We start from the raw sequence: 26670 nt of genomic DNA on the forward strand, positions 1-26670 counted from the left end.
ATTAATACATAAAAGCATGAAATTAAACCTCATTCCCTTCATTTAAATGGTATAAAGTATTCTTCAAACAACCAAAATAAAAGATAAACATCCAAAGTAACATGACTGAAAGGACCTAAGCATGCAAACCATAAAAGATGATAGCTTTGTTTGATTTAGGTTATCCAATTATATACCAGGGTGTTCTTCTTGCAGAGCATTAAAAAAAACATAAATTGACAACACAAATTTTTTATCACTTAAACTTCAATTCATAATAATAGAACATGGGTCACATAAATAAGTTACAAAACATGAGTAGACATAATGGAAAGGAACACATAAAAAATGAGGTCATATCCTACTTCCCTCATTACTGAAACATTAAGCAACTAAAATGAAAACAAATACACACAACCAACATAGTAGACATCTAAACAGGAACATAAAGACCTAAACACATATTAATATCTGATATAGCCCAACCAGAATGTCAATGTCAAACAGAGCTAATTTTTCCAGAAATACTCCTGGAATCGATAACTTGATCCGCCTTCCCCAACGTTTCCAGACGCAGGCATCCTTGTTCTCAGAATCAACATTGGAGGTGGACAAAGATAGACAAACCTGTTGTTAGCTGCTCCGGTAACACCGAACTTAATTGTTGCTCCTTTGATCAGCTTACAGGCATCGCAAAGTGCTTGCCACTGGCCGGAAAAAGTGCATGACACACCATCATCATGACAAAAATCCAAAAGCATTTTCCATGTATACCAAAGATAATCAATCACAGTCAGCTCAGCTCTCTCAGGGGGGAATGCAGTTTGGCAAATCCCCAACCAATTCATCTTCTGCTTAAACATATAAAACATCATTCATTGTTAAGTAGATACAATTAGATAAATAGCAGCACACTTTAAATTCACAACACTACCAACAAACTCACCAGCATTCCAGTGGTCACATCAGCCTCAGTTAACTCCTTAACCATCACATGGCAGAATTCAGTTGGAAGAAAAAGCGAATTAGAACCATACCGAACAAAAGAATTTCTGTACTCATAGGCACTCTGATACTCCAGCAGCAATCTTTGAGGAGGAGTGAATTGTGGATACACCAATTCTTGTCCATGGAAATTTCTGACTTCCAACAGAAAAAGGTGTCTATTTGCGTACACCGCTGTGATCCAAGCGCCGGAAAAAATCATATAAAACCTCTTTAGGATCTCCCAGCCATCTGCAAAATACACCCTACCATTACTCTTCTCAATGGCCACTTTGATCTCATTCTGATTTGGATCACGTAGGACAACGTAAGGGGCGACTTCTAACCCAAATCCTCTTGCAAAGCAAGCAGGCAGCCTTTTCTTCTAAAATAACACAATGACCAAATCATTAACAATTTAACCATACTGCCATATCCAGAATTTTTTCAACGCAACAAATTTGATTCATACAAAAAACAACACAACACAGTGACAAATAAGGGATCAATTATGTAACAACTCACACTGCAGATATCATATTCCATGTGAAATGTCTTAAGGTTAACCAAGTCCCTTCTAACAGCAATGTCAATAGCCGGACCAGCATTCCCTTGCACTATCAATACAAATATCATAAAGGCATAAATAAGATTACTATTTGCATCAACAACATCAAAACAACCATGAAACATGCAACATAAAGTTCATAATAAACACGTCACACTATGAATAAAACAGTCATTAATACACCTTGACTTTAATTCATTTCATAGTCATATTGACCAACCTTATCAACTCAACTTAAAACATGCACCATATAGGAAATGCTTCAAATCACATTAGTCCGGCATAACTAAAACAACAGGTTTTTAATTAAGCATACTTCAACACAAGCAATTCCAATTACTTTTACAATCTTTGGATGAATCCAATGGTTGATGTAAAGTGACTGCAGTGTCTGCAAGAATTTTGCATCTCCAGTGAATCCAAATCCGGGGTTGAATATGGCGGGAGCAGAATAACATGTTTTTAGTATGATGAAACCGTTACTAAAACACACATATAGGCATTCAAGAATGTAATAGGATCAAAGACGATTTCAAACCTAAATCTAAATTCTAAAACACACATTTGTAACACAAAAAGGACATGAGTGTTGAAAGTGAAACTCAATGAGGCATTCAATCAAACATGTAAAAGTAGAAGAAACTAAAGCTAAAAAACTTAAACAAAAAGTGATTAAATATAAATAAATGCATAAAGAAGAAAGAAGCAACTCACTCTAGATTAGGATTTGAGCCACTGCATGCAAGCACCACTGCAAAAACCATCACCGTGAGCTGCTACAATAAATCACCACCGCAGGGGCCTTCTTGCAACAACCACCACCACAAAACATGATTATAGTGACATGAAACTCAATGTACACCAAAAAAAAAACTGTATTTCATACTAACCCTTAATCATACCTTTCATAGCGACCAATGAACCAGCAAATGATCTATCCTTAGCGTACATAGTGTAGTTCTCCAGACGAGCCATACCTAAGATGATGGAAAGGAACCTTTCTTCCACAAAACTCTTACCAAACCGTATGAATGCAAGTTTGGAAGTTTTTGAAATGGCTTGAGCTAATTGTTCCCATTAGGCCCTTATATAGAAGGAAGGGATAGAAGAAAAATAACCACATGCACCAGTGGTCATTGATGGATGTTCTGCTACACATGTGAAACAAAGACTTTTTGGCAATCAACCAATTTTTCAACCTATACATGTGAAACAAAGACTTTTTTGGCAATCAACCAATTTTTCACAGATCTTTACATGATACAATCATAAGGGTAGCAGAGTAAAATCATTTCAAAAACTGAAACCCTAGTATTTTCCCGCTGGAGGAATTGCAGTTCAAATTGGTTGAGTTTTCAAAGGGGAAATCTAGGGCTAAAATGCAGTGTTGTGTTTCATTTATAATATTAAGATAATCAGCTTAACTGCAATGGTTTTTCCGCATAACTCTTGTTTGCTATTCCTATTTATTAGTATTTAAGACGTCTCAAAAGTTTTTCCAGTTACTTAATGCAGTATGTTCTGTTTCATCATCCAGATACGTCCATCTTGATATGCTAGCTAGCATTGAGTTGTTAACTGAGTCCACTTGAGTCGTACTCGTACTCCATGCAATGTTAAATATCACATGGGGAATGAATTCTTGACATCTCGTGTTGGATTTTAACTATGCATATGTATCATTTATAATTGGTCCCCATCATATTGATTCTGTATTACTTCCAATTTTAAGTTCAGTGGCATATTCTTCTTGTTTTTCGATGGCATAGTCTCAACAAAGTGGCACATTCTCTTTTTAAAAACAAATATATATTGTATACAAAAAATTTCAACACATGTTTTCCGGTTTTATTTTAAAAATGTCTAATGACGAGTTGTTAGAAAAATGCATAAACAAACCGGGAAGGATGGGAAATGATAATCTCCTTTGCGATTTTAATACGAGGGTGTTCAATGCACATCTTCATCTTTCATTATTTATAAAAAAAAAATTGAAACTGCTTGTGGGAAAAGAAAAAAAAAAGGAGTGGATGAGATTAAGAGGAAGAAAATGAAGGATTTCTATAGTTTTTCGGAAATAATTCGCATTCCGGAAATGTTAGTTATAGTTTTTGAGGAAATTTGTCAAATTAGATTTTTAGCTTTAATATGTGTTTCATCCCTGCAATTAGGGGTCATTTAAAATTTGTTCTCTGTAATCGCTAATCCTCACAAATTGCCCTTGCAAACATTAATCATTTAAAATTTCATCCCTTGACCCACTTAATGACTGCCACGTCAGTAATTTAATGATGTGGCAGTGTGACTTAACAATTTTGGACATGAACAGACGAAAATACCCCTGAGGGTCTTAGCCAAACGTGAAATGACACATTTACCCTTGCATCTTCATCTCTCACCATGTCTTAGACTCAAACAGATCTGTAGTTTATCTACGATATGAACATCGACCCATTTACAGAAGATGAAAAAGCTCCACTCCTCTTCTTCCTCTTCCCCCTTCTTCATCTTCTTTCTATCATGTTCATCTTGTCATTCACAGTCATAAGAAATGAAACCCAGAAATTCTTCTCTCATCATCTTGTTATTTTGATCAAAAAAATAAGAATGAAGCTCATAAATTCATAGGCCAGCAACAACAAATCACAACACCAGCACTGAACAACAAATTCATGAGGATTAAAGATTTCGAGTTCAAATCTAAACAAAACATTGTTATCGATTAAGTGTTGCTTGTAAGATTAGTCTCTCACATAGATTTTTGTTATATTTCCATTGCATCAACAATGTCGTCGTTGTTCCTTTTTGTAACTTTACTTCTCCTCGCTGTATCTCTTTTGCGCTTTTCAATAACCAGCAGCCGCAACCATTTCGTGGAATCCGTGCAGCCGACGGAGGAAAGAGAGAGTATCGGAAAGTCAGAAGTCGAACACTGAAGAGAAATGGAGCAATTCCTACTGCAACAAAGTTACATAGATCTGATAGAAGATCTAATTTGGGCACCAGATAAAATTGAAACCCAACAAATGCTTGCTACTTGCGATTCCAACAAATTGCCCCTTGCGATTCCAGTTTGAAAACTATAACAAGGTTGAATCATGCTTTCCCTCATCTTCTCACTTCGTCATTTCAAGGTTGAACCATAACAAGGTTCCAACATCTTCTCACTTCGTCATTTCAATCATGCTTTCCCTCTCTACAGGACCACTTCTGATATGTATGTGATGGTGTTGAATTTGATTGAACAAACTAAAATTTTCCATGGCAGTTGTAATGGCTCGGTGGTGGGGAGTATTGAGATGTAAGAAAAAAAAACGAATAGGGAAGGGATGGGAATGGAAATTGGAATGAAGAAAAAAAACGAATGGAATGAAAAAGAAGGGAGAAAGAATTGGTGTTAAAAAAACCCAGAATTTTGGTATTGTTGAGTCACGCTTGGAACCCAGAATTTTGGTATTGTCTCACAGGGTATTTTTGTCATTTCATGCCATATCAGTGACGTGGCAGTGATTAAGTGGGGAGAGGGACGAAATTTTAAATGATTAAGGTTTGCAAGGGTAATTTGCCAGAATTAGCGATTACAAGTACCAATTTTTAAATGACCCCTAATTACAGGGACGAAACACATATTAAAGCCTAGATTTTTTTCACATATCAACAATGACAAGTGGGATGAACACATGTTATTCAGGAAGGTTGAAAGTGAGGTTTCAAATTAAAGGTGTAAATTTTTTTTATTTTTTTTGAAAGGAAAAACAAAGTTAAGAGTAAATTACACTCCCCTCCCCTAAGAGATGCTTGAATTACACTCCCCTCCCCTCTTATGTTAAAATATACACTTCTCTCCCTTGAAAAGTAAAATTTATACTCCCCTCCCCTTTGAGATGCTTAAATTGCAACCCCTTCCCTTAATAATTAAACATGCCTTACACTTTAACCTATTTTAACATAAATAAATATTTTTATGATATATACTAATTTTGAACTATCATTTAAGAAAAATAAATTCATTTCTTTATAATTTAAATGTCAATAATAATTAATTTTAAATATTTTGTTATTATTTATAATTTAGAGTATAAAATTCACTTTTAAATAACCATACTTTATTGACTTTCATAATTTTCATATATTTTAATTTTATTTTGGGTTGTTTCATATTTTATAATAGGGTTTAAAAATATATGTTAACGAAATTGTGAATAAAAAATAGCGAAAAATATGTATTCAAAATTTGATTATATTAAAATGGATCCACAATACTATTTTTCTTCAAAGTGTGTTAGATTATTATTATTTTTGCTAGATTATTAGAAATAAAAAAATATTGAGGGAGTAAAGCGTAGATTTTAACATAAGAGGGGAGAGGAATGTAATTCAAGCTTCTCTCAAGGGAAGAGAGTGAAATGTTTTCTAATATGTTTTAAAAAAGAGGGGAGAGAAGTGTATATTTTAACACAAAAGGGAAGGAGGATGTAATTTACTCAAAAGTTAAATAGCCAAAAAGGCAAAAGTAGCATTTTTAGTAATATGCAGGGGTGAAGATACAAATGTGTGGGTACAAATTAAACTTTTCCTACCTCGGTTATAGTCTTTATATTATCAAACGGGCCAAAAAGCCCAGACTATCAAATGGGCTCGAACACATGTGGTATTAATTTTGAATATTACTTTGTAGACCTCTCAGATTGCTCAATCCTCAATGAAGGCCGGTTGGAAGATATTTTTTGATGAATATTTAGTAAATTTTTTTGATAGGAAGATACATTTCGATTGAATTGTGTCATCGGAAGATACATTCTAATAAATTGAAGGGCTTTTGAGCAAGATACATTTCGATTGATTTGTGTCATCGGAAGATACATTCTAATAAATTGAAGGGCTTTTGAGCAAACACGAGGAGCCTATAAATCAACTGTCTTAATTTTTTTATCATGTTCTTAAATTTTGGGTTATAATTGAGTTATTATGTATTTCTTTGATTATACTTTTAAATTATTGGAATATTAACCGTTGCTTACTGTGCATGCCATGAATTTAGATTCTCTACATAAAAATTCCTCTCAATTTTTCCAAAGCACATCTCAACCATCAAATATGAGAGATACAATGAAAATTAAATTATAAATAAAAGTGGTTGACGTGTTTTAATGGTGGAAATTAAGAATGGAGAAAACTTGAGAGAAATTTAATGGAGAGAATCCAAATCTACAGACCATAACATGAGATGTGTTTATCGGATTGAAGCGTACGAACACGTGTTGGAAAACTAAAAGGTAGAACTACAGCTTCCATATAAATCAAGGATTAGTTACACGTGAATAAAAGACAGAGCTACAACTTTCATGTCGAACCTTCAATTTTTTTTCCAAATATTAGTCAATCATTTACACCGTGTGACGTGACATTTGAGATTTCACAAATTTTAGAGGGATAATTGCATGAAGTTACAATTTCAAGGGATGATTGATCGTTTACTCCAAAAAGTAACTATAAACTTTATTCATATATATTATTCCAATAAACATTCAATATAGTCTTGAAATTACTACTCTCTTATCAATTTTGATAAGAGAATATTAAAATCATTTAAAAGATCCTTAAACTATATTTCTACCATCAATTTAATCCCCTTGTGGAAACCAAAGTGATGGATGATAATATAATTTAGGGACCTTTCATTTCAATTGATTTGAATAGTTTAAGAACTAAATTGGTGGAAGAATGATATTTTATAAACTAAATTGACGGTTTATTTTATATTACATGTTTTTTTGTTCTTTTTAACTAGTGTTAGAAAACAAAAATATGTCCTCGTGAGTTTAGCTCAGTTGGTTAGACAATGCATAAAATATGCAAGGTCTGGGGTTCGAATCCCGGCCACCACCAAAAAAAGAAAACAAAAATATAAAATCAAAATTTTGTATTGAAAAGAGTATTCTTAACATTTTAGAGGTTTGACTATACAAATTTCAAGAATTTTTTACCATTGTATACACCTTAACTAGTGCCCATTTTTCCTTTTTTTTTTTTAGCAAAATGTATACTCTAAGTTATGTAACTTAAATTATTTTATTTTATTTGAATTTAATTTGAACTGGGGTTCGAATCCCGGCCACCACCAAAAAAAGAAAACAAAAATATAAAATCAAAATTTTGTATTGAAAAGAGTATTCTTAACATTTTAGAGATCAAAATTTTGTATTGAAAAGAGTATTCTTAACATTTTAGAGGTTTGACTATACAAATTTCAAGAATTTTTTACCGTTGTATACACCTTAACTAGTGCCCATTTTCCCTTTTTTTTTTAGCAAAATGTATACTCTAAGTTATGTAACTTAAATTATTTTATTTTATTTGAATTTAATTTGAAATTTATTCTTTATTAGTTGAAAATTTAGTGCTATTTATTATTTATTATATTTTCTATTTATTTTTTTACCAAGTATCTCTATTTATTCCTTTTGTTTTTCTGAACAAATGTCTATTTATTCTAGTTATCATGCTTATATAAATTTTAAAAAGTCTTTAAAATATTTCCTATGATTTAATAATATATAATACCAATATAACAATACCAATATAATATTTTTCTTTGACTTCTTTTTGGCCGGGGTTTGAACCCAAGACATTACATATTTTATGTATTGTTCCAACCAATTGAGCTAAGCTCGCTAGGACAATATTTTTCTTTGACTAATATCAAATGAATATTTATCTATCTATATTAATCTTTTCAAAATGTCACCCTATTTTTTTTTTCTTCTTTTAAATCTACGTAAAAAAAAAAGTTTATATACTATTCGGAGATAGCTTAACAAATTCTCCGATTTAGCTCTGTTTCATTTCATCAATTCAATTCAATTCAATTCAATCCATTTTAAACGAAACTCCATTTTTAATTTATTATTCGTCAGTTAAATTTGAGGTGAAATTATCCATCCCCATTTTTGACTCACTTGTGTTGTAGCCGAGTTTCAAAAACGGTAGAATCAACAACAACCCAGATGAATTAGAGAGCGAAAAATCGAAGATATTGCTTACCCAATAGTAAAGGTTCAATTTTTAGTGCATTAACAACAATGGGTTCTGGAGAAATAGCTTCTTCATCTGGAAACACTAACGTTTCTAGCTCAGGTATGTTATTTTCTTTGATTTGATTCATGTCAGTTCATTTTTTGTATTATATTATTAATATTAATTTAATTTTCATATAGATTTTGATTTTCTACGTTGAATCTAGTTTTTCTATCTGTCGCATGATGTTGTATTACAATGTTATGTTTTGGTTAATATGAGTTGTTGTCTGTTGGGGGATGGATTTTCATGTTTGAATAGTATCTAGGTTTGTGTATTTTGATGAAAAAATATGGACTTGTTTTTAAGAATTTGTGAAATTATGTGTTTTTACCGTTTCCTTGAAGAGGGTTTGTTTTCCATATTCCAGTTTTCTGGAGTGATTTGAAAGCATGGTTTTGTTTTGGAGGGTGCTGTTGGGGCAAGTATGTGATCATGGTTTGTGTAATATGGGGGTATTTGTCTTGTTGTGGAAACTGATTTTTAAAGCGTTGTTGTTTTGAAATGGGGGAGTGTCAATTGAAGAAGGGTCGTTAATCTTGACAACTCGCAGTTTTGAACCATAAAAGAGTGACACTTGAGAGTCATTTATGTATCAGCTTACTCTGTTCTTTCCTCTTGGGTTTGAAATGGGGGAGGGTTTTTTGTGTGGCATATAGGCATCCATGTTCCCCGGTACTCGTATTTGAGCATTTGAAGAACAAGAATCTTCGAGTTAAAATGAATTTAGAAATCTATAGGTTACAAATGGCCATATAATGTTTTACTAATGTTTGATGAGAAGTTTTTTTTTAATTTTTTGAGATTAAATTTTAAAATTTTCTTGGAGGAATCCTGGAGTTTAGCCCCTATTGATGATTGCATTGATTCAAAGCAAAATAAATGGTCTGTGTGTTTCCCCCTAAATAATAGAAGATCCAATATTGCTAGAGCCTTCACCATAATTATCTCTTTTACGAATGCATTCGACAACTAGGGTTAACAAAATTGTTAATCTGTTTTGTCACAAAAAGTTGAGGTGGTTGGGTTGGGATGAGGGGTTATTCTTTCTAGGGAGCTTTTGGTGTCCGAAGACTGCATGATTTTGGTTGAAATTACTTATAGACTAGGTTAGATTTTTATTCTTTTATTGCTTAAATTGTTGGTAATTGCGAGGTAGATGAAGATCCACTATTGCTAGAGCCTCCACCATAATCACCTCCTTTGTGAATGAATTCTACAATTAGTGTTATTAATTTTTTTGATCTGTTTTGTCACAAAGTTGAGGTGGTTGGGTTGGGATGATAGATTGTCTTTCTAGGGAGCTTTTGGTTCCTAAGACTCTGTTTTTGGTAGAAAATGTTAAGGCCTTATAACCTAGGTTAGGTTTTCAATTTTTTATTGCTTAAACTGTTGGTAATTGCAAAACTAAGTATCCAAACATCTGCGAAATTGCTGCTAGGAAATGGCACAACCTCATTATTAAGCTTGCTGCTTGGGTAAACCTTGGGGTTTATATTTGTCCTGCTAAGTGTGTAGGTGGTCCATGATCACAATAGAAAACACAGGAGAGGGAACTCACAGGAGTTCATGGTTGATATGGTCCTGTAAATGAAACGATCACAGGAATATATTAATCGACTTCATGATGGTATACGAGAGTTTTCTTTTAGATTAGATTTGGGTGGGATTCAGAGGGTAGAAAAAGTGGTTCTGGCTAATCAAATCCGGTTTCCGAAAATTTATGAACCATGATAATCAGAGAAGAGTGTTCAAGAGAATGTTTTAAATAAAAGCGAGGCTCTTAAAGCCTTTTACCTTTGAAAAAGGGGAAAAGAGACGTGTGTGCTCTTTTAACTAATGATTGGAAAAACTTACATTAAGCTTTTATTGCATCCCATATATGCTGATTAGAAGTTCTCTGTTTTGCAGGGCTTATTGAAAAGCACCAATTGGAGCTAGACAATTTGACACTAACCACACAACCCTTCAAAACACTAAAATTCTTCACATTAGCTATTATTCAATACTTGAAGAAAACAGCAACATATTTGTTGGCCAAAGGTGGATTGCTTATGCTTCTCAGTGTTGTGGTTGGGGCCCTTGGCATAATGCTGATTACCGTTGAAGGTCCTCATGAAAAGGTATTCTTATTTATTCTACCAGAACCTTAGTATGATAGTTCTGAATCAGAGTTCCATAGTAAACAATTTACTTCTGGCTCCATTTGGCTATCATACATGAGTACCCTAAAAAATGTCAAATGTGACCTAGTCAAATTTGAAATTGACTGTAGAAAACTTGTTACAAGCTTAAGCCCCACAAGCACTCCTATGATTGTGCTTTTAAGTTACTAGCTTCATATATTGGGTTTCAGGTAGTGCTTTTGTTTGTTTTGATTAGATACTACCAGGACACTAAAAATATGTGTTCTTTCTGCAGCATTTTGAGGAGCTACTTAAATATTTCCGTTTTGGACTATGGTGGATAACCCTTGGGATTGCATCTTCAATCGGTCTTGGTAAGTAAAAAATTAGACATGTACGGAAATGACTTAGGGTTCCTGTTCTTGATTGTGTTATTCCTTGTTTGTCAGTACTTACTTAGTAAAACAGTTGGTCTTTAGGCTGCTTGTGTCATTTGGATTTACTGAAAAAACTTGCTTACAGTACAGCGCTTTCATGCTTATGAGCAGTAACCAATTAACCATACTTATTATACTCCCAACATCTTTATAATATAGCTGAATGAGTTCTGATTTTGTGCTTTTATCTATTATCTTTTTCTGTTTTCTTTTTGTTAAATTTTTCCTTTTTCTTTGGCTTAGGGTCTGGTTTGCATACTTTTGTTCTATACCTGGGTCCCCACATAGCATTCTTTACGATAAAAGCCATGCAGTGTGGCCGAGTTGATTTGAAGAGTGCTCCGTATGATACAATACAGTTAGATAGAGGTCCCACTTGGCTTGATAAGGATTGCTCGCAATTCGGGCCACCGATGTTTCAGTCAGAACATGGTTCACAGATTCCACTAAGCATCATTTTGATTCAAGTTCAGTTGGAAGCTGTTTTATGGGGTATGGGGACAGCTATTGGGGAGCTTCCTCCTTACTTTATATCCAGGGCAGGTATAATGAGCATATTGCATGACATGTATTTATCTAAATTTAACCAAGTCGTTGTCAAATTGATATAAAAATCTGGCTTTATTACGATTGAGAAAAATATGCTTACCATGTGAATTTTCTATTTTTTTTTTTATGACGATGTAAATTTTCTATTTGTTCCAGCTGGTTTTTATACTTCCATTTCATGTTACTATGATTGTGTTGAAGCACCGTAACTTGTGTCATTTTGTTGAATGCTTTTTAGGTAGAAAAGAAAGGTCTCTAGTGTTTTAGGCAACAAAGAAATTTCAGTATTATAGATTAGCCGCTATTGAAATTTTACCAAAGCTCAACCCAGCTTATAATATATGCCTAATTCAAGTAAATATTTGATGTAAACTTAAAGTTTTCATCTTATTTTTCGAAGCCTGTGCCATTTTACTTATTTTTATGTCTTCTCAAATTAATGCATCATGTTGTATATTACTTTTAAATGAATCAAACCGCTGGTCTTGAGACTTTGATATGAAATTATATGAAATTAAAGTATTTAAGCTTTATTGGTAAATGATTGACACTATGTAAAATGTGAAGAACTAGGTGAAATGATATTATAATTGCATCCTAATGTTTGAAAGTTGCTGCATACCTAGTCACCATGGTTTTGCTGGAAGCTACAATTTGGAGTTTCAAAACCAACATGTTCTCAACCATCCACCCACCTGCCATGGTTCCAAACAGTGACTTACACAACTACAATGATATCTCCTTTAGTATGCATATATGCTTTATGTGATTCATCCTGCATTTGAAATTCATCTTTGTATCCTTCTTGGCTAACCGTGTCTGATTATTATGGCTTATAAATATTTCGACCTAATATGTTCTTGTTCACCTTCTTTGCAACCAAAATATTTGGCTGCAGGTTATGTCATGGTCAAATTTTATGTAGTTATTTTTAGTTTTCAAATTTCAATACTTCCCTTTTGATAAAGGGTTTGTCTCTTCTAAAACAAGGGCTGCACGGTAAAATGTAGGGCTATAGCCGTTAGTCGAAACATCAATGGTTGAGGTCCTAATTAAGTACATTCACACGTATCACATTCTATCGATGTGTTAAAATATCAACCGGTAGTTTTTAAATCAACTGTTAAAACCTGCATTCTTTCCTCTGAATGGCACTTATCACTTAAGTTAAGACGGGCGAATATCTTTGATGATGTGCTTTGTGAAGTTTATCATTCTACTTCTTTTTTATTTTTTTTGAGGTCTATTTCGTCCGGTGTACCGGGGTGATTAGTTAATTTATTTTTCAATGATTTGGTTAATTACTTTAGGATCTGGTTCATACATGATTCTAATAAAATCATTTGTGTAGCACGCTTGTCTGGGAGCAAATTGGATGCAATGGAAGAGTTGGATACTGAAAATGAAGGAATCATCACAACCTACTTAAATCGCATCAAGCGTTGGTTCTTATCACATTGTCATCATTTGAATTTCCTTACCATTTTGGCGCTTGCTTCGGTTAGTAGTACCTTTCTTCTTTAGTAATATGATAACTTTTCTTCATTGAATTTATAGATAACAGTTTCTTTTGTAGCCAAAATTTCTTGAAATATTACTACGGTGCCATTTAAATTTAAGCTTGTACTCCCTCCTGTCAAATTTATAATCAAAAAATAACTTTTATGATTCATTGAATAACCACTGTATCCGGTCTATATATAGGCCAGATACATTATTTATTAAATGAACCTAAAAAGTTGTTTTTTGCTTATAAGTGTGCCCAGACTCAATGCTATTCTCAATACAGTATAAAATTTGTGATTAAGAAAACAAAGTGGTGATTCCTTTGTTCAAGGCACATCTTTACTTGAATTTACTAAAACAGCTTTTATTGTTAACCAAAACCACTGCATTTTTATATGCTTCATGAACATTCAAACTGCCATTAACTGAAATTTGCACTTCAGGTACCAAATCCTCTGTTTGACCTTGCTGGTATCATGTGTGGACAATTTGGCGTTCCATTTTGGAAGTTCTTTCTTGCGACTTTCATTGGGAAGGCTCTTATTAAAACTCACATACAGGTTTGTATAAGTTTAAACTCAATCTTATTCCTCCCCTACCAACTAATTTAGTTTTCTGGATCCCTTGCTTTGATTTGCTTTGTAATGCTGAGGTTGCTAAATGATTACAACAACAATAAAATGTTATATTACTCATTGTCATCTTTACATTATCTTGTGGAAAGAAGAGGGAGCAATAAAGGGAACAAACTCCTGTTAATATTTCTATAAATAATGTGTCGAGTAGGAAATTTAGATGAAGATTTGAAAAGCGTAATAGTATACAAAATGTCTGTAAAATATGTGTTTATAGCCCTTTGTAACTGGCGAGGACTTAAAAAATACCATTTTTGTTAAATATAAGACTGAGTAGAGTAATATTTAAATAGGTATACTGAGTAGAGTAATATTTAAATAGGTATAGTTACTACTTTTTTTAAAAAAGTACTCCCTCCGGTCACATATATAAGCAAAAAAGTACTTTTTAGGTTCATTGAATACATAATGTATTTGGTCTATATATAGTCCAAATACATTAAGTATTGAATGAATCTAAAAAGTACTTTTTTGCTTATATATGTGACCGGAGGGAGTATCTCATAGTCTTTGGGCCAAAAAAATGTTCAACTCAGCATGTTTATAATCGATATATGAAATATGCTTTTGTCTTTTGATTAACCCTGTATGTTCTATTCTTGGTGCAGACGGTATTTATCATCTCAGTTTGCAATAATCAGCTTCTTAACTGGATAGAGAATGAATTTATCTGGGTTCTTGGTCATATACCTGGTTTTTCTTCTATCTTGCCTAGTGTGATTGCTAATCTCCATGCAGTTAAAGATAAGTATCTGAAAGCACCTCATCAAGTTTCCCCAAAAATAAAGGTAATCATCAACTACAACATAACATGTTTATCAATGTTTCTAATCTAATTTGAATGTTGAATTGCTTGTATAATTGAGTATGGCCCTCATAGTCTTATTCTAATCTTTAGCACATTTCTCCTAAAATTATTTCATTTCATCTATCATCCATTATCAGGGGACAAGATGGGATTTCTCAATTGCTTCAATCTGGAACACTGTGGTGTGGCTTATGCTTATGAATTTCTTTGTGAAGATAGTGAATTCAACTGCTCAGAGTTATTTGAAGAAACAACAGGAGATAGAACTAGCTGCGTCAAACATTTCTACCTCGACTGATTAGATGTCCTAATAAAATGCTCATGTTCTGCTTGTATTGCTCTCTTTTTTAGCTGCTTTTGCAAGCAGAAATATTTATTGGTATTGTTATAATTAAATTATTCCTGAAGGTCCCTTTCAAAGTGGTAAGTAGAATCAGAGGTCTCATAAGAGCTTCTATAGGCATTAATATACAAACACAATAGGCAGCACAAGTTATGACTTATGACCTTCATTTTAAGTAACTATTGTTTGGGATGGCTTTCAGATTTTAACCATTTATTCGCTACTATAGTGGGTTTATTCCAGTACTGTATTACTATTCTTTTTGGAATAGCAAATACTATGGTTAAGATTAAATACAGCAACGATTTATTGAAAATTATAGTTTTTAAGTTAATCATAGTATCTAATAATGTAATTTTCAATGAACTTGGTATTTTTCTAGCAAAATCTGAGAGAATCATGTGAGCCATTTTCACTATTTTTAGCCTTAGATAATGTACAAGTGTAATTTTTTGAATTTCGGTTTTTACTTTTTCACAATTGTGTGATTTTGGCCCCTAAATTTAAAATGAGCTATTTTGACTCTCTGCTTTACTCAATTTTTGCATTTACTAATCTTCCATGCACATTTGACCAATTTTGGCCAAAAAAGGATGATGTGTCATTTCCATGTGTTTGCCACGTGGAAATTAACATATTTAATTAAAAAGAAAGAAGAGGAAATCACTTGACCACTCACCCAATCCTTATTCTTCCTCCTTCCATCACAGATCAAAACCTTCATTCTTTTTCATTTTCACATTCTCATCTTTTTTGTGTGATAATTTACTCAAATGCTTTTGCAAGTGGTCGCACATGTGGTTTTGCTTTTTGGTTAACCTCTTATTCTCATATGATTAATAAATGCAAAAAATGGTAAAGTCGATGGTTCAAAATTGCTCATTATAAATTTTGAGAGTCAAAATCGTATAATTGTAAGATTTAAAGGTCAAAAGTGCAATTAAATCAAATGAAAAATGAGTGCAAGCAGAGTATTATCTCTTTTTTATTTTACAATAACTCATCTCAGATATTAAAACAATTACAAAATAACTTTACCGACTTCTCAGGACACCTTCTCAAAGTTCTGGTCCTTCTCATCGAGTTATTATTTTAACATACAACAATTACGAGTCTTTGTATTAAACAAAATAGATGACTGCGGTCTCATGTCAAATTATAAAATTTGATATTTTGGTGTGAATTGATTCTACCTCGTATTTTATACTTGTGTCCAATAATATTTTTATTTTTTTTATAATTGTATCCAATAATATGGCAGCAACATATTTTTACAATGTCCATTCAAAAAAAAAACATATTTTTACAATGTAGCATTAAATGTATGTGTAACATGACAACAGCATATGTTACTTAAATCCTAAGTTTGATTAGAATTTTATTTCCTATCCTTTTCATTTTAAATAGCTGTACATGTCTTCTTTGACTTATACTACATAGTTTGAAATTTTGTTTCTATATATAGTGTAAATGTTAGGCAGCTTACAAGATTTCCTGTGTATATCATATAAGTTTTTCAACTTTCCTCCGGCGTTGTGTCTCCCATAAATTTTGGGATATTTGTTTGTTCATAACAAGAGTAATATCGAAGAAAAAAAGAGAGTCATATTTGTATGATGAAGGGGTTATGAAGTCCAAAGTCCTCCCTTTATAAATACTATTGTTAGACTATCAGAACACTGGCTCCACTTTACCGAAAAAGCAATTTTTTTGTATAATATTTTACCGACAAACATTATAATAATGCTCCATCACTATAATAGTCATAACAATGCAAACAACTGCCTTATAGGTATAATTTAAATCCTCTAAAGAAAAAGTATAACTTAAATATTTCATAATATAATTATTGATCTCCACAATTAAATAATCGGAGGTACTCTTTATAAAAAATTAATTAATTGGATGTAGTCCAAGTCAGCTAAGCATACCAAACTCTTGCCCATGTGATTCGGATATAGTCTGATTAGAACTACATATAATACTAGTTTTTTTAATAGAAAAATTATTTGGTATGCTTAGTTGGACATATAAAAAATAGGACAATATTTTATTTGAAGGAAAAAAAAAGATAATATCAAATAATTGAATTATGAGTGCATGTTCACTCAATAAAATTCAACCATATTTTATCTGCAAGAGTGTATATACTATAATACTAGAAATCGTAGAACAAATCTTTTTTTTTATTCACAAAATACAAAATCTTAGAAACCTTATTTTAATTAATGCCCTACACTTTGTTTTTACATGTAATGCTGGGGTCCTTATAGAATTTTTAAAAATAAGCTGGTGGAGATAACAAGAACCCGGAAAAATATTATACTACTATCTTTTTTCAGAGGCAAAATAATTTTTTTATCTTGAGTCAGTTGAAAGATTTTGAAACATCACGTACTACTTCATGACTGTGTTCAATTGGGACGATGTCCAATTATTAAAGCAACAAACTTAAGGCTCTCCATTTAATTAAATCACAACTACTCCTGTAATTTAATAATACACGTGGCACCACCAATTTAGCTTTTGATTTATTGATTTGAGTCAGTTGGAATATATTTTGCAATTGTAAGGAGGCTTTTTACTAGAGCAAAATACTAGTAACAGTGTTGAAGAGACTGAGGAGCGTTATAAGCGACAATAGGTTAAACGTCTATGATCCGTTTAGAGAGAGACATCACATTCTTACCCAAAACTTTAAGGCAATGTATCTCCTATCTTATATATCAAACATTTCCTCCATTTCTAGTCAATGTAAGATATAATCACTCACACTTGATTTCCAACAATCTTTCTCTCAAGTGTGACACACCCAGATGATCCACATTAGGAGCCGCTCACACTCTCCCATCGAGCATGACTCTGATACCAATTTGTTGGAGAGTATGGGGAGCATTGGGAACAACAATGAGCTAAACATCTAGGATCCGCTAAGAGAGAGATACCACACTCTTACCTAAAATTGAGTTTATGGATCTCATCTCTTATATATCCAACATTTTCTCAATTTTTAGTCGATATGAGACATAATCACGCACGTTTGATTTCCAACTACTAATATATCGCTAACGCAATTCCAAACTTTTGAAAATAAGATAGGGTTTGTGGGTGTCGAGTTCCCACGTGCAACACAAACACTATTGTAAGTAACATCATTATGAATAAGTGGAGTTATTAGTGGCAAGATCCAAGATCTATTGTCTATACACAGGACCTATGCAGAATATTAATGTTTCTTTAATTAAAGGCAATATTATACTACTACTATGTACCGTGTAGGTTTTATCTTAATATATGTGGTTGCTACTATGTTAGCCCGATAATTAGCCAAGTGGGGTTAAGGCTTAAGAGTTTTTTTTTTTTTGGTTACAAGGGCTTAAGAGTTTGCAACTAGTAGTTAATTAGCATCGACGTAGGGTGTCCCTAACATGCACTCATAGGATGAAACCATTACAAAATATTAATGGACATAACCTAGGCTCGTGTAGTTCACCAAACATTGTATTTATTTTTCTGTCTTACAGTGGAAACAAAATATGGACACAAGACAATCTAGAAATTTTAGCTTATGGGGGTCCAGACTATTTATCATAAATATTTATGCAAAAACATACATCAATCATCGGTGATAAAATGACGACTTCGTTATAATTAAGCAAAATAATTTGAAGAATGCAAATTTATGGAATTATTTAACCAAGAAAAATTGTAGACACCTTATTGAATGTTGTAAGATATATTTATTTTGAACACTATGAAGTATATCACTTTTATGTATGTGACGAGACAATCATAATTAAAAATCCACCTTTCATTGGTAGCACATTTGATCATTCACAAATTCATAGGTCTATAAACTTCATTTCAACCATGGACATGTTTTAGAAAACTGATCACTAGAATAAACAACAATGATATAATTTTTAAGTTGTTTGTCAAGCCTCGTAAAATCTACATAAGAAAGCTTTTAAGGATAAAACCGAATCAATCCAAATATCCAATCGATTTCTCAATGTCAATAAATCACTCTTTATTACTCATTCGAATGATGTTCTTAAATTATTACTCATTCGAATGATATTCTTAAAAACAGAATCAAAGAATCAAAAGTAAGCCCATTTTTATTTTATTTTTTTATATTATAAGTGTAGTGTGCAGAGAAGTTTTTTTTTTATGGAATGTGCAGAGAAGTTAATTTTTTTTCCCATTTGGCGCCCAATAACCTCTTTATTTCTCATTTGAAGCATCACTTCTATTACTCCTGCTCTAACATATACTCCATCGTTTTAAAATGAGTGTCGTTTTAGCTAAAAAAAATTGTTTTAAAATGAATGTCACTTTCAGTTTCCACTTTCCAATGCAATAATAACTTTTTCTTTTCAATTGTACCCTTCAATTAATATTATGTTACACTACCTCCAAAGTATTATTTTTTCTTTAATGAAAACAAACCAATAATTGATTAGGATAATTTGGTAAAATTGCTACAACATTTGACTACTTTATTTCATTCCTTAATCTGTGTGCAATTGGCTAAAACGACACTCATTTTGAAACGGAGTGAGTATAATATTTCTTTGTAAAAGTTTCCATCAAAAACCAAAACCCCTCAAGAGAAACAAGAAAACAACATCTCAACCCAAAATTGTAAGGGAATTTTGGAGTGAAAAAGCAAAGCACTTGGTACATTGAGGAGATGTTGATGTTTTGTCTTAACCACAAAATTTTGTTGAGACTTATAAGGAAAAGATAGTTGAGTATATACAACATTCACATAACTCGGTGGACCTGATTTTCCCTTCTTGTAACCAAAAGGATATCCATGAAACTTCAAGTATCTGTCCTTGATGTATCCAAAAATACCACAATGAGTGCAAAGAGGACTATCTTTCTTTCTAGCTTTTGGATTGGAACTAGCGAATTCTTGACATGCAACAGTAACAATATTGATGGTTCGTTGTTTTTATTCTTGGATCACAAAAGAAAAATGTGGCTAATGGAAGGAAAGTAATCCATAAGTAGTATCTGGCTACAAATTTGACTAAAATCCTCATTTAGGCCGAGCTAAATAAGTAAGTTTATGCTCACGATTAATATGATCAACTATAGAGTATTAACTTCATCACATTCACGATGATTAATCAAACAGAACTTGGCCAATTCCTTCCAAATTCCCTTGATCTTGGAGTAATAATAACCAACAGAGAGAGAGAGAGAGATCCTTGAGTGCATTTAATGAAGTCCTTGCATAATTAAAATAATTAAGGGCCATTATGAAGATAAAGTCTACTCATGCTATAGATGATGTCTCGAATTTATCACCGAGGAATACAAGAAAACGGAAATGAATTTGCAAGAAAAAGTGGTGATCTTTCTATACAATATTTCCTCCGTTTTAAAACGAGTGTCGCTTTAGCCAAAAAAAATTGTTTCAAAATGAATGTCACTTTCAGTTTCCAATGCAATAATAACTTTTTATTTTCAATTGTACCCTCCAATTAATACTCTGTACACTACTTCCAAAGTATTACTTTTAAAACTAACCAATAGTTAATAAGGATAATTTGGTAAAATAATCATTCTCTTTCTTTTAATCATTGTATTTCTTAATATGTGTGTAAACACCCAAAACGACACTCCTTTTAAAACAGATGGAGTATTAAGTTTTTATATTGGACATATTTCATCCTTACAAAATTGACTTGTAAGATGATGAGACTATTAATAGTATTAGTATTAATACCAACAATCTTTCCCTCCAATGCGAGTCAATTCATTCTTACGGATATGCTTCCCCTCAATGAGGATTTGATACCAAAGTTGTATCATGAAGGGAGTCTGAGAATTATCACATTGAACTTTGAACAATCACATAAGTGAACACACCACATTTTGACTCAAAATATTAAGTAGTTCAATATTAAGTAGTTCAATTTATGGACTCTCTCACCCATTCATGGACTTTCCAAATTAATTCACCAATGTAGAATTATTACTAGAGGTCATATACTTGGCTAATCAATCAACACAAACGTATGAATCACGTAAGAAATGAATTAAGACTTGGTCCCAAATGCGGTTACAGATAACTCTAATGTGATCAATAATTGGACCAATATAAAGTTGAGTGTGAAGAATACCATCTTTCACCATCAACAAGGCCATTTGAAATTGAGAATAAGATTCACAAATCACTTTCAATGGATACGAGTTAAAATATTCTTTACTTAGTATACATTAATTGAAAAGTTAAAATATATTAAAATAATGATAAGTAAAAATAACATAATTCTTATTAAATCTACTATTGTTTGAGAGTGTTATTGTAATGATAGTTTTTTTTCTTCTTTTGCCCCCTCCATATAAATATAAATAGGAGAGAGAGATGTTGCATGAAAATGATAATGTACATGTGAGCTGGGATGGAAGTGATGATGAGAAAGAAGCAAACAACTCTGCATTCTTCTGCTGCACAGTACTACAGATATATACTGCAGTACCATCTCAGTTTTCTACCTATTTAATGGCTTCTGTATTTTTGGTGCTAAATGAGAGAGTAACCACTGGCAAACACTTCAAATTGGGAACATGATGATGATTCTTTCTGAATGAAGGGAGAAAAAAGGGTCAGACTCTAGTGGGTGGGGGTCTAGATTTCAAACAGTTTATTCAAGTTATGTTTCCAACCAGACAAGACCAGTTTCTTGGTACAATTTGTTACAGAAACCAAACCAGAAGAATACAAACTTTGGAGTACTAGTTTCATTTCAGCTAAAGGTTTTACTCCCAGAATAGTAATATTACTATAATTATTTGTGATCTCAACTTTCAGATATCTCTATGTGTTGTGTTCTTCTTCCACGACTCTTCAAGAAAAACTGTTTTCGTTCCCCTTTCCTTTTATGCCTATTTTAAGCTCAAATTCAAGTTCAAGTTTCTTTTGTTTATTTTTGGTTACATAAAGTAGACGAGTTGGGCTTCGAGGATCCATCAGAGTCGGTCCAGACCTCAACGGAAGTTGAACCACAATGTTACGATTTTGTGGGTGAGTCAACTTCTTACGAGTCGATATTTGCAGACATGTCTTAAGTTTTTGAAGATAAGCAGAGAAAAAATTTGGATTCAGACAACTGCAATGAATTTTCTCTTTTTTTTGGCAGTGCAGAAAATTTGATCCAAGTTGTCCATAGTTCATTGGTTGAATTATTTCAATTAAATGACTCATCGATGGATCCAAGTTGTCCATGAATTTTCTCTTTTTAACAGTGGAAATTAACCACTGGTTCTTCCAATAAGGGAAGGGACCCCCAATTCTTTAGTACTAGTCTTCTTTTGTGATGACCGTTCTTCTTTGATTGTTTGGCCCAACTCAGTGTACTCTTTCTTTTTTTCTCTAAAGGGAGTGTACTGTCTTTTTTCCATGACACGCAAAGTTTAATGTACTATGATTGAGAGAGAACGATATCGAAAATGACTTGAAAACAAAGTAGAAAAAAATAAAATAATTTATAGCACATTTGTTTTTATTGTTATTTTATAAAATATCATTTTTATGTTATTTTAAATTTGTAAGGTATCTACTATATATTTTGTTATTAGTTTGAGTCAAGAAACTATCAAAATAATTTTTGATGAAACAAACTAGTACTATAATTATTCTCTAGTTGCTTGAATTGAATAAAAGATCGTTCAGTTTTATTTTTTATTTTTTACTCTATGTATCTCTCTCCCTTTCCTTGTGGTCAACCACAATTTAGACATTACTCCCTCAGTTTCAAAATGAGTGTCGCTTTAGCCAAAAAAAATTGTTTCAAAATGAGTGTCGCTTTCAGTTTCCAATGCAATAATAACTTTTTCTTTTCAATTGTATCTTCCAATTAATACTCTGTACACTACTTCCAAAATATTACTTTTAAAACTAAGCAATAGTTAATAAGGATAATTTGGTAAAATAACCATTCTCTTTCTCTTAATCATTGCATTTCTAAATATGTGTGTAAACACCTAAAACGACACTCATTTTGAAACGGAGTGAGTATTAAATTCAAAACAATTTATGGCACTACTATATGAAATCTTAGCGAGAGGTTACTAGATATTGTTCTCAGTTACAGTCATTATTATTTTTCTATTAATAAAAGCCAATATGGTCCCAACTATTAATTGATTTATTAAGGGAAGAGCCCACCACCATTTTCTACCCATTCCCGTTTTTTTTTTCTTCCTCAATTTGTTATACAATGAATTTCAAAAGTCCAACTCACATGATTAGTTATTGAGATACTTTTTTAATTTCCTTCATGGGTGAGATTTTTCTGTGTCTCCCTCACATAGTGACTAAAGAGCCTGCTTGTTCCACTTTCTCAAGTAATCAAAAAACAAATACTAATGTATATTTTATTTATCGGTATACCGTATATGAATTCATCTCCCTTTCAAATCTTTTCAAAAAATCTTTTCCTTTTCAAACATAGTTGGCAAAGCTTTAGTCCATTATTTTTTTTATAACTTATCCTTTTAATTAAATAAATAACTTTTGAAGCTACATCAGTGTTTTATGGAAACAATGCTAGCTACGTGGATTTACGGTTTACCTTGCAGCTTAAATGCATGGCCCTACACCCATTAGGCCTCACTACTACTTTATATATGCCGTGAGGTGTTACCCACATATATATGCACGATCATTCTTAATCGTTTCACATGTGATATCTGGCTGTTTCATATAGTTTTAGTCTTTTAATGGAGCACTACTATTTTTACAAGGAATTTTACAAGAAAGATAACAACCATACATGAAAATATGATTCTTGACCAACCAAATTATGACTTGCCAAGTTGCCATACATAGGAAATTGAGTAACTATTATTTATAAAGTTTTACTTCCTTCCACATAGCATTATCTCATTTCTTGTAACACTCATTCATACCAATAAACAATTTCTTTTGGTACAATAGAAGGCAAAGTCCAAGCAAATAACATTCTTAAACATTCAACCTCCGGATACATCATCGAATACAATGAGGTCAATGTTGGGTGCGATCATGATTACAGTTTTCAACCTATGCAACAAACTTTTGGATAACCCAAGTAGGGTTTGTCTGGTCTAGTGAACTCTCCCTCAAAAATAGACTTGTTTCGCCAAGTCAACAAGTGTGAACATGTGATTATAGAATTTGTTTGCCGCTCCATCCTAGATCCCTGTAGGTGCCTTTCAAGATGTTATCAAACATCCAAAATCCCTGTCAATGCAATCAAGAGAAAGAAAAGAGGAGTGTTATTTGAACATCCATTTGGTTGACAACTTATATGACAACCATAATTTACAAAGAAAAAGTAGGTATTTGCACGAAAATCAAAGCAATAGAGAGATAAAGTAAAAAGTAATGTGAGTATGAGAGAGAAAGTTGTCACAAAATTTGTCATAAAATGGATGTTCAAATATCATTTCTCGAAAGAAAATGAGTAATATCAAAGGAAGAACTAACACGGTTCATATCTGAGGTGCAGGGCCGTCCCTAAGAATTCGGAGGCTCGGCTCTGGGAATGAAAAGAGGCCAGTGATAAAATCAAAACGTATTTTTTTTAAAAGAGCAATGTTCTATTTATATTTTTTAAAAGATAAATATAAGGTGTCGTATATATGCGGTACACCCAAAGGTGAAAATGACTACCGTATACATGAGGAACCTCCACCTAACACCAAAAGCAAGAGGACCTAATTCTAATAGGCCTAAAAGACTAAAACAAGGGGACAGAAAATGGTTGGGGGTATTAAAAAAAAATGGAGGGCAGTAGTACTAGTGAGTATTAATTTTTTTTTTAGGCCCATGGCTGAGGGAGGTCCAGCTCTGTTGAGCTGTTTGCACCCCCTCAGGGTCGGGCCTGCTGAGGTGAGACCATGGATAGATGATCCCCAACTAATTCTTCTCATGTTCCAATGCTACTCAAATATTATTGATATTATCCTAACAAAAAGAAAATCACAATGAGAGATGATTTGGAATAACATAATGCTAAATAAGTAGTGTAATGATCGTGCCCAACTGAAATACTTCGAAAATCAAACAACAATAGCATCATTAATACTTGGCCAAATACCTCCCCGGGTCCTTTAAGTTTCACGTTTGTTTCAGATAGGTCCTTTAAGTTTCTAAGGTTTCAGATAGGTCCTTTAAGTTTCGAGTTTTTTTCGGATAGGTCCTTTAAGTTTCTAAGGTTTCAAATAGGTCTTTAAGTTTTGAGTTTGTTTCGAGTTTGGCTTAACGGACAGATCAACATTGGCTTAATGGAGGTCGATAGAAAGGATTTGTCTGAAACAAACTCGAAACTTAAAGGACCTATCTGAAACCTTAGAAACTTAAAGAATCTATCCGAAACAAACTTGAAACTTAAAGACCTATCTGAAACCTTAGAAACTTAAAGGATCTATCTGAAACAAACATGAAACTTAAAGGACCCGGGGAGGTATTTGGCCTTAATACTTTCCTCCCTTTTCCCTCTCTTCATCCAAAAATTGAATATCAATCTTGTTTATTGTTTAAACTGGACCGATTCTAAATTCTGCCACGCAATAGGGATGAATAAATTCTTCTTCATGAAGTTATCTCAGTTTTTTCAAATAATTACACTTTCAGTATCTCACAAGTACAATTTGGATTAGGGATGGCAATTGGACCCATACCCTATGGGCACCCGCAAAAAATACCCGCTTTCATGGGTTCGGGCTTGGGTATGGGTAATTACCCGCAGGTTTGAATGGGTATGGGCACGAGTATGGGCACTGTACTACCCAGCCCCGCAACCCGCATGTATGTATTTATATAATATGATAAATAATTTATTTATTTTTTGTGTACAATTAATTAATTTATTTAACTATTTAAGCCTAACCCTAAAACAGCTTAATGCAACTTAATAAAAACTTTAGTAACAATTTATTATGACTTTAACATGCAATTGCAACTTTTTAACGTATAACTGATGTAAAGTATCTATTTTTTCTTTCTTTCTAGGGATATTTTGGATGTTTTTTTATTTGGCTAAATACAACGATTCATACTATTTTATTAGTTGATTTGAAATTTTTTGGATCATAATTTTATTTCAATTGTGGTTATCTAATTGTCTTTTCATGGTTAAAGTGCGGGTAATAGGTGCGGGTATGGGCACTTAAGTACCCATAGGGTATGGGAAAGGGCACTAAAGGTCTTGCCCACGAGGGTATGAGCTCGGATACGGGTATTTTTTACAAACGCGGATATGGAGATGGGTACTATAGTACTCTGTCCAGTTGGATACCTATTGTCATCCCTAATTTGGATAATAAAAAAATTCAAAGACATTAAATATGTTGAAGCGCGAATTTAAACTTGCAATTTTCTACTTCTCAACACTTAGTGTTAATAAATTTCGTCGCTACACTCTTCAAAAGATAAACAATACTCCTAATATAGATTATCTAAAAGTGTGAGACAAAAAAGGCAACACAAATAAGTTTTATGAGTTTTCAAAATGTGTTCAGAAAAGAAGGAAAAAAGAGTCCAAGTAGCTTGACTATTTGCTATCACTGATTAAATCAAAGGGTAAGCTACACTGCTTATACTTCCCAACTAAAAATATTATAATTTTTTTGACACAACTAAGGGTCTGTTTG

The 26670-nt window shown here is 32.7% G+C and overlaps 2 protein-coding genes across 2 annotated transcripts; one reads left to right on the forward strand and one right to left on the reverse strand.

Annotated features, from left to right (window-relative positions):
• Window positions 1-215: 215 nt before the first annotated feature.
• LOC146958662 (uncharacterized) lies at window positions 216-2506 on the reverse strand. Its single transcript, XM_085752419.1, has 4 exons — window positions 2434-2506; window positions 1489-1580; window positions 906-1348; window positions 216-783 (listed from the first exon to the last, which is right to left on the reverse strand). The coding sequence occupies exons 1-4, from the start codon at window positions 2504-2506 to the stop codon at window positions 489-491; spliced, it is 903 nt and encodes a 300-aa protein (XP_085608545.1). The 3' UTR covers window positions 216-488.
• Window positions 2507-8327: 5821 nt separating this feature from the next.
• On the forward strand, window positions 8328-15328 carry LOC146958663 (vacuole membrane protein KMS1-like). Its single transcript, XM_085740199.1, has 8 exons — window positions 8328-8668; window positions 10520-10731; window positions 11030-11108; window positions 11415-11714; window positions 13072-13220; window positions 13670-13786; window positions 14470-14649; window positions 14807-15328. Exons 1-8 carry the CDS (start codon window positions 8614-8616, stop codon window positions 14969-14971), a joined length of 1257 nt encoding a protein of 418 aa, XP_085596325.1. The 5' UTR covers window positions 8328-8613; the 3' UTR covers window positions 14972-15328.
• The last annotated feature ends 11342 nt before the right edge of the window (window positions 15329-26670 follow it).

Source organism: Medicago sativa, chromosome 1, assembly GCF_051527215.1.
Source record: "Medicago sativa cultivar Bolivia chromosome 1, Bolivia_mono, whole genome shotgun sequence".
NCBI lineage: Eukaryota > Viridiplantae > Streptophyta > Magnoliopsida > Fabales > Fabaceae > Medicago > Medicago sativa.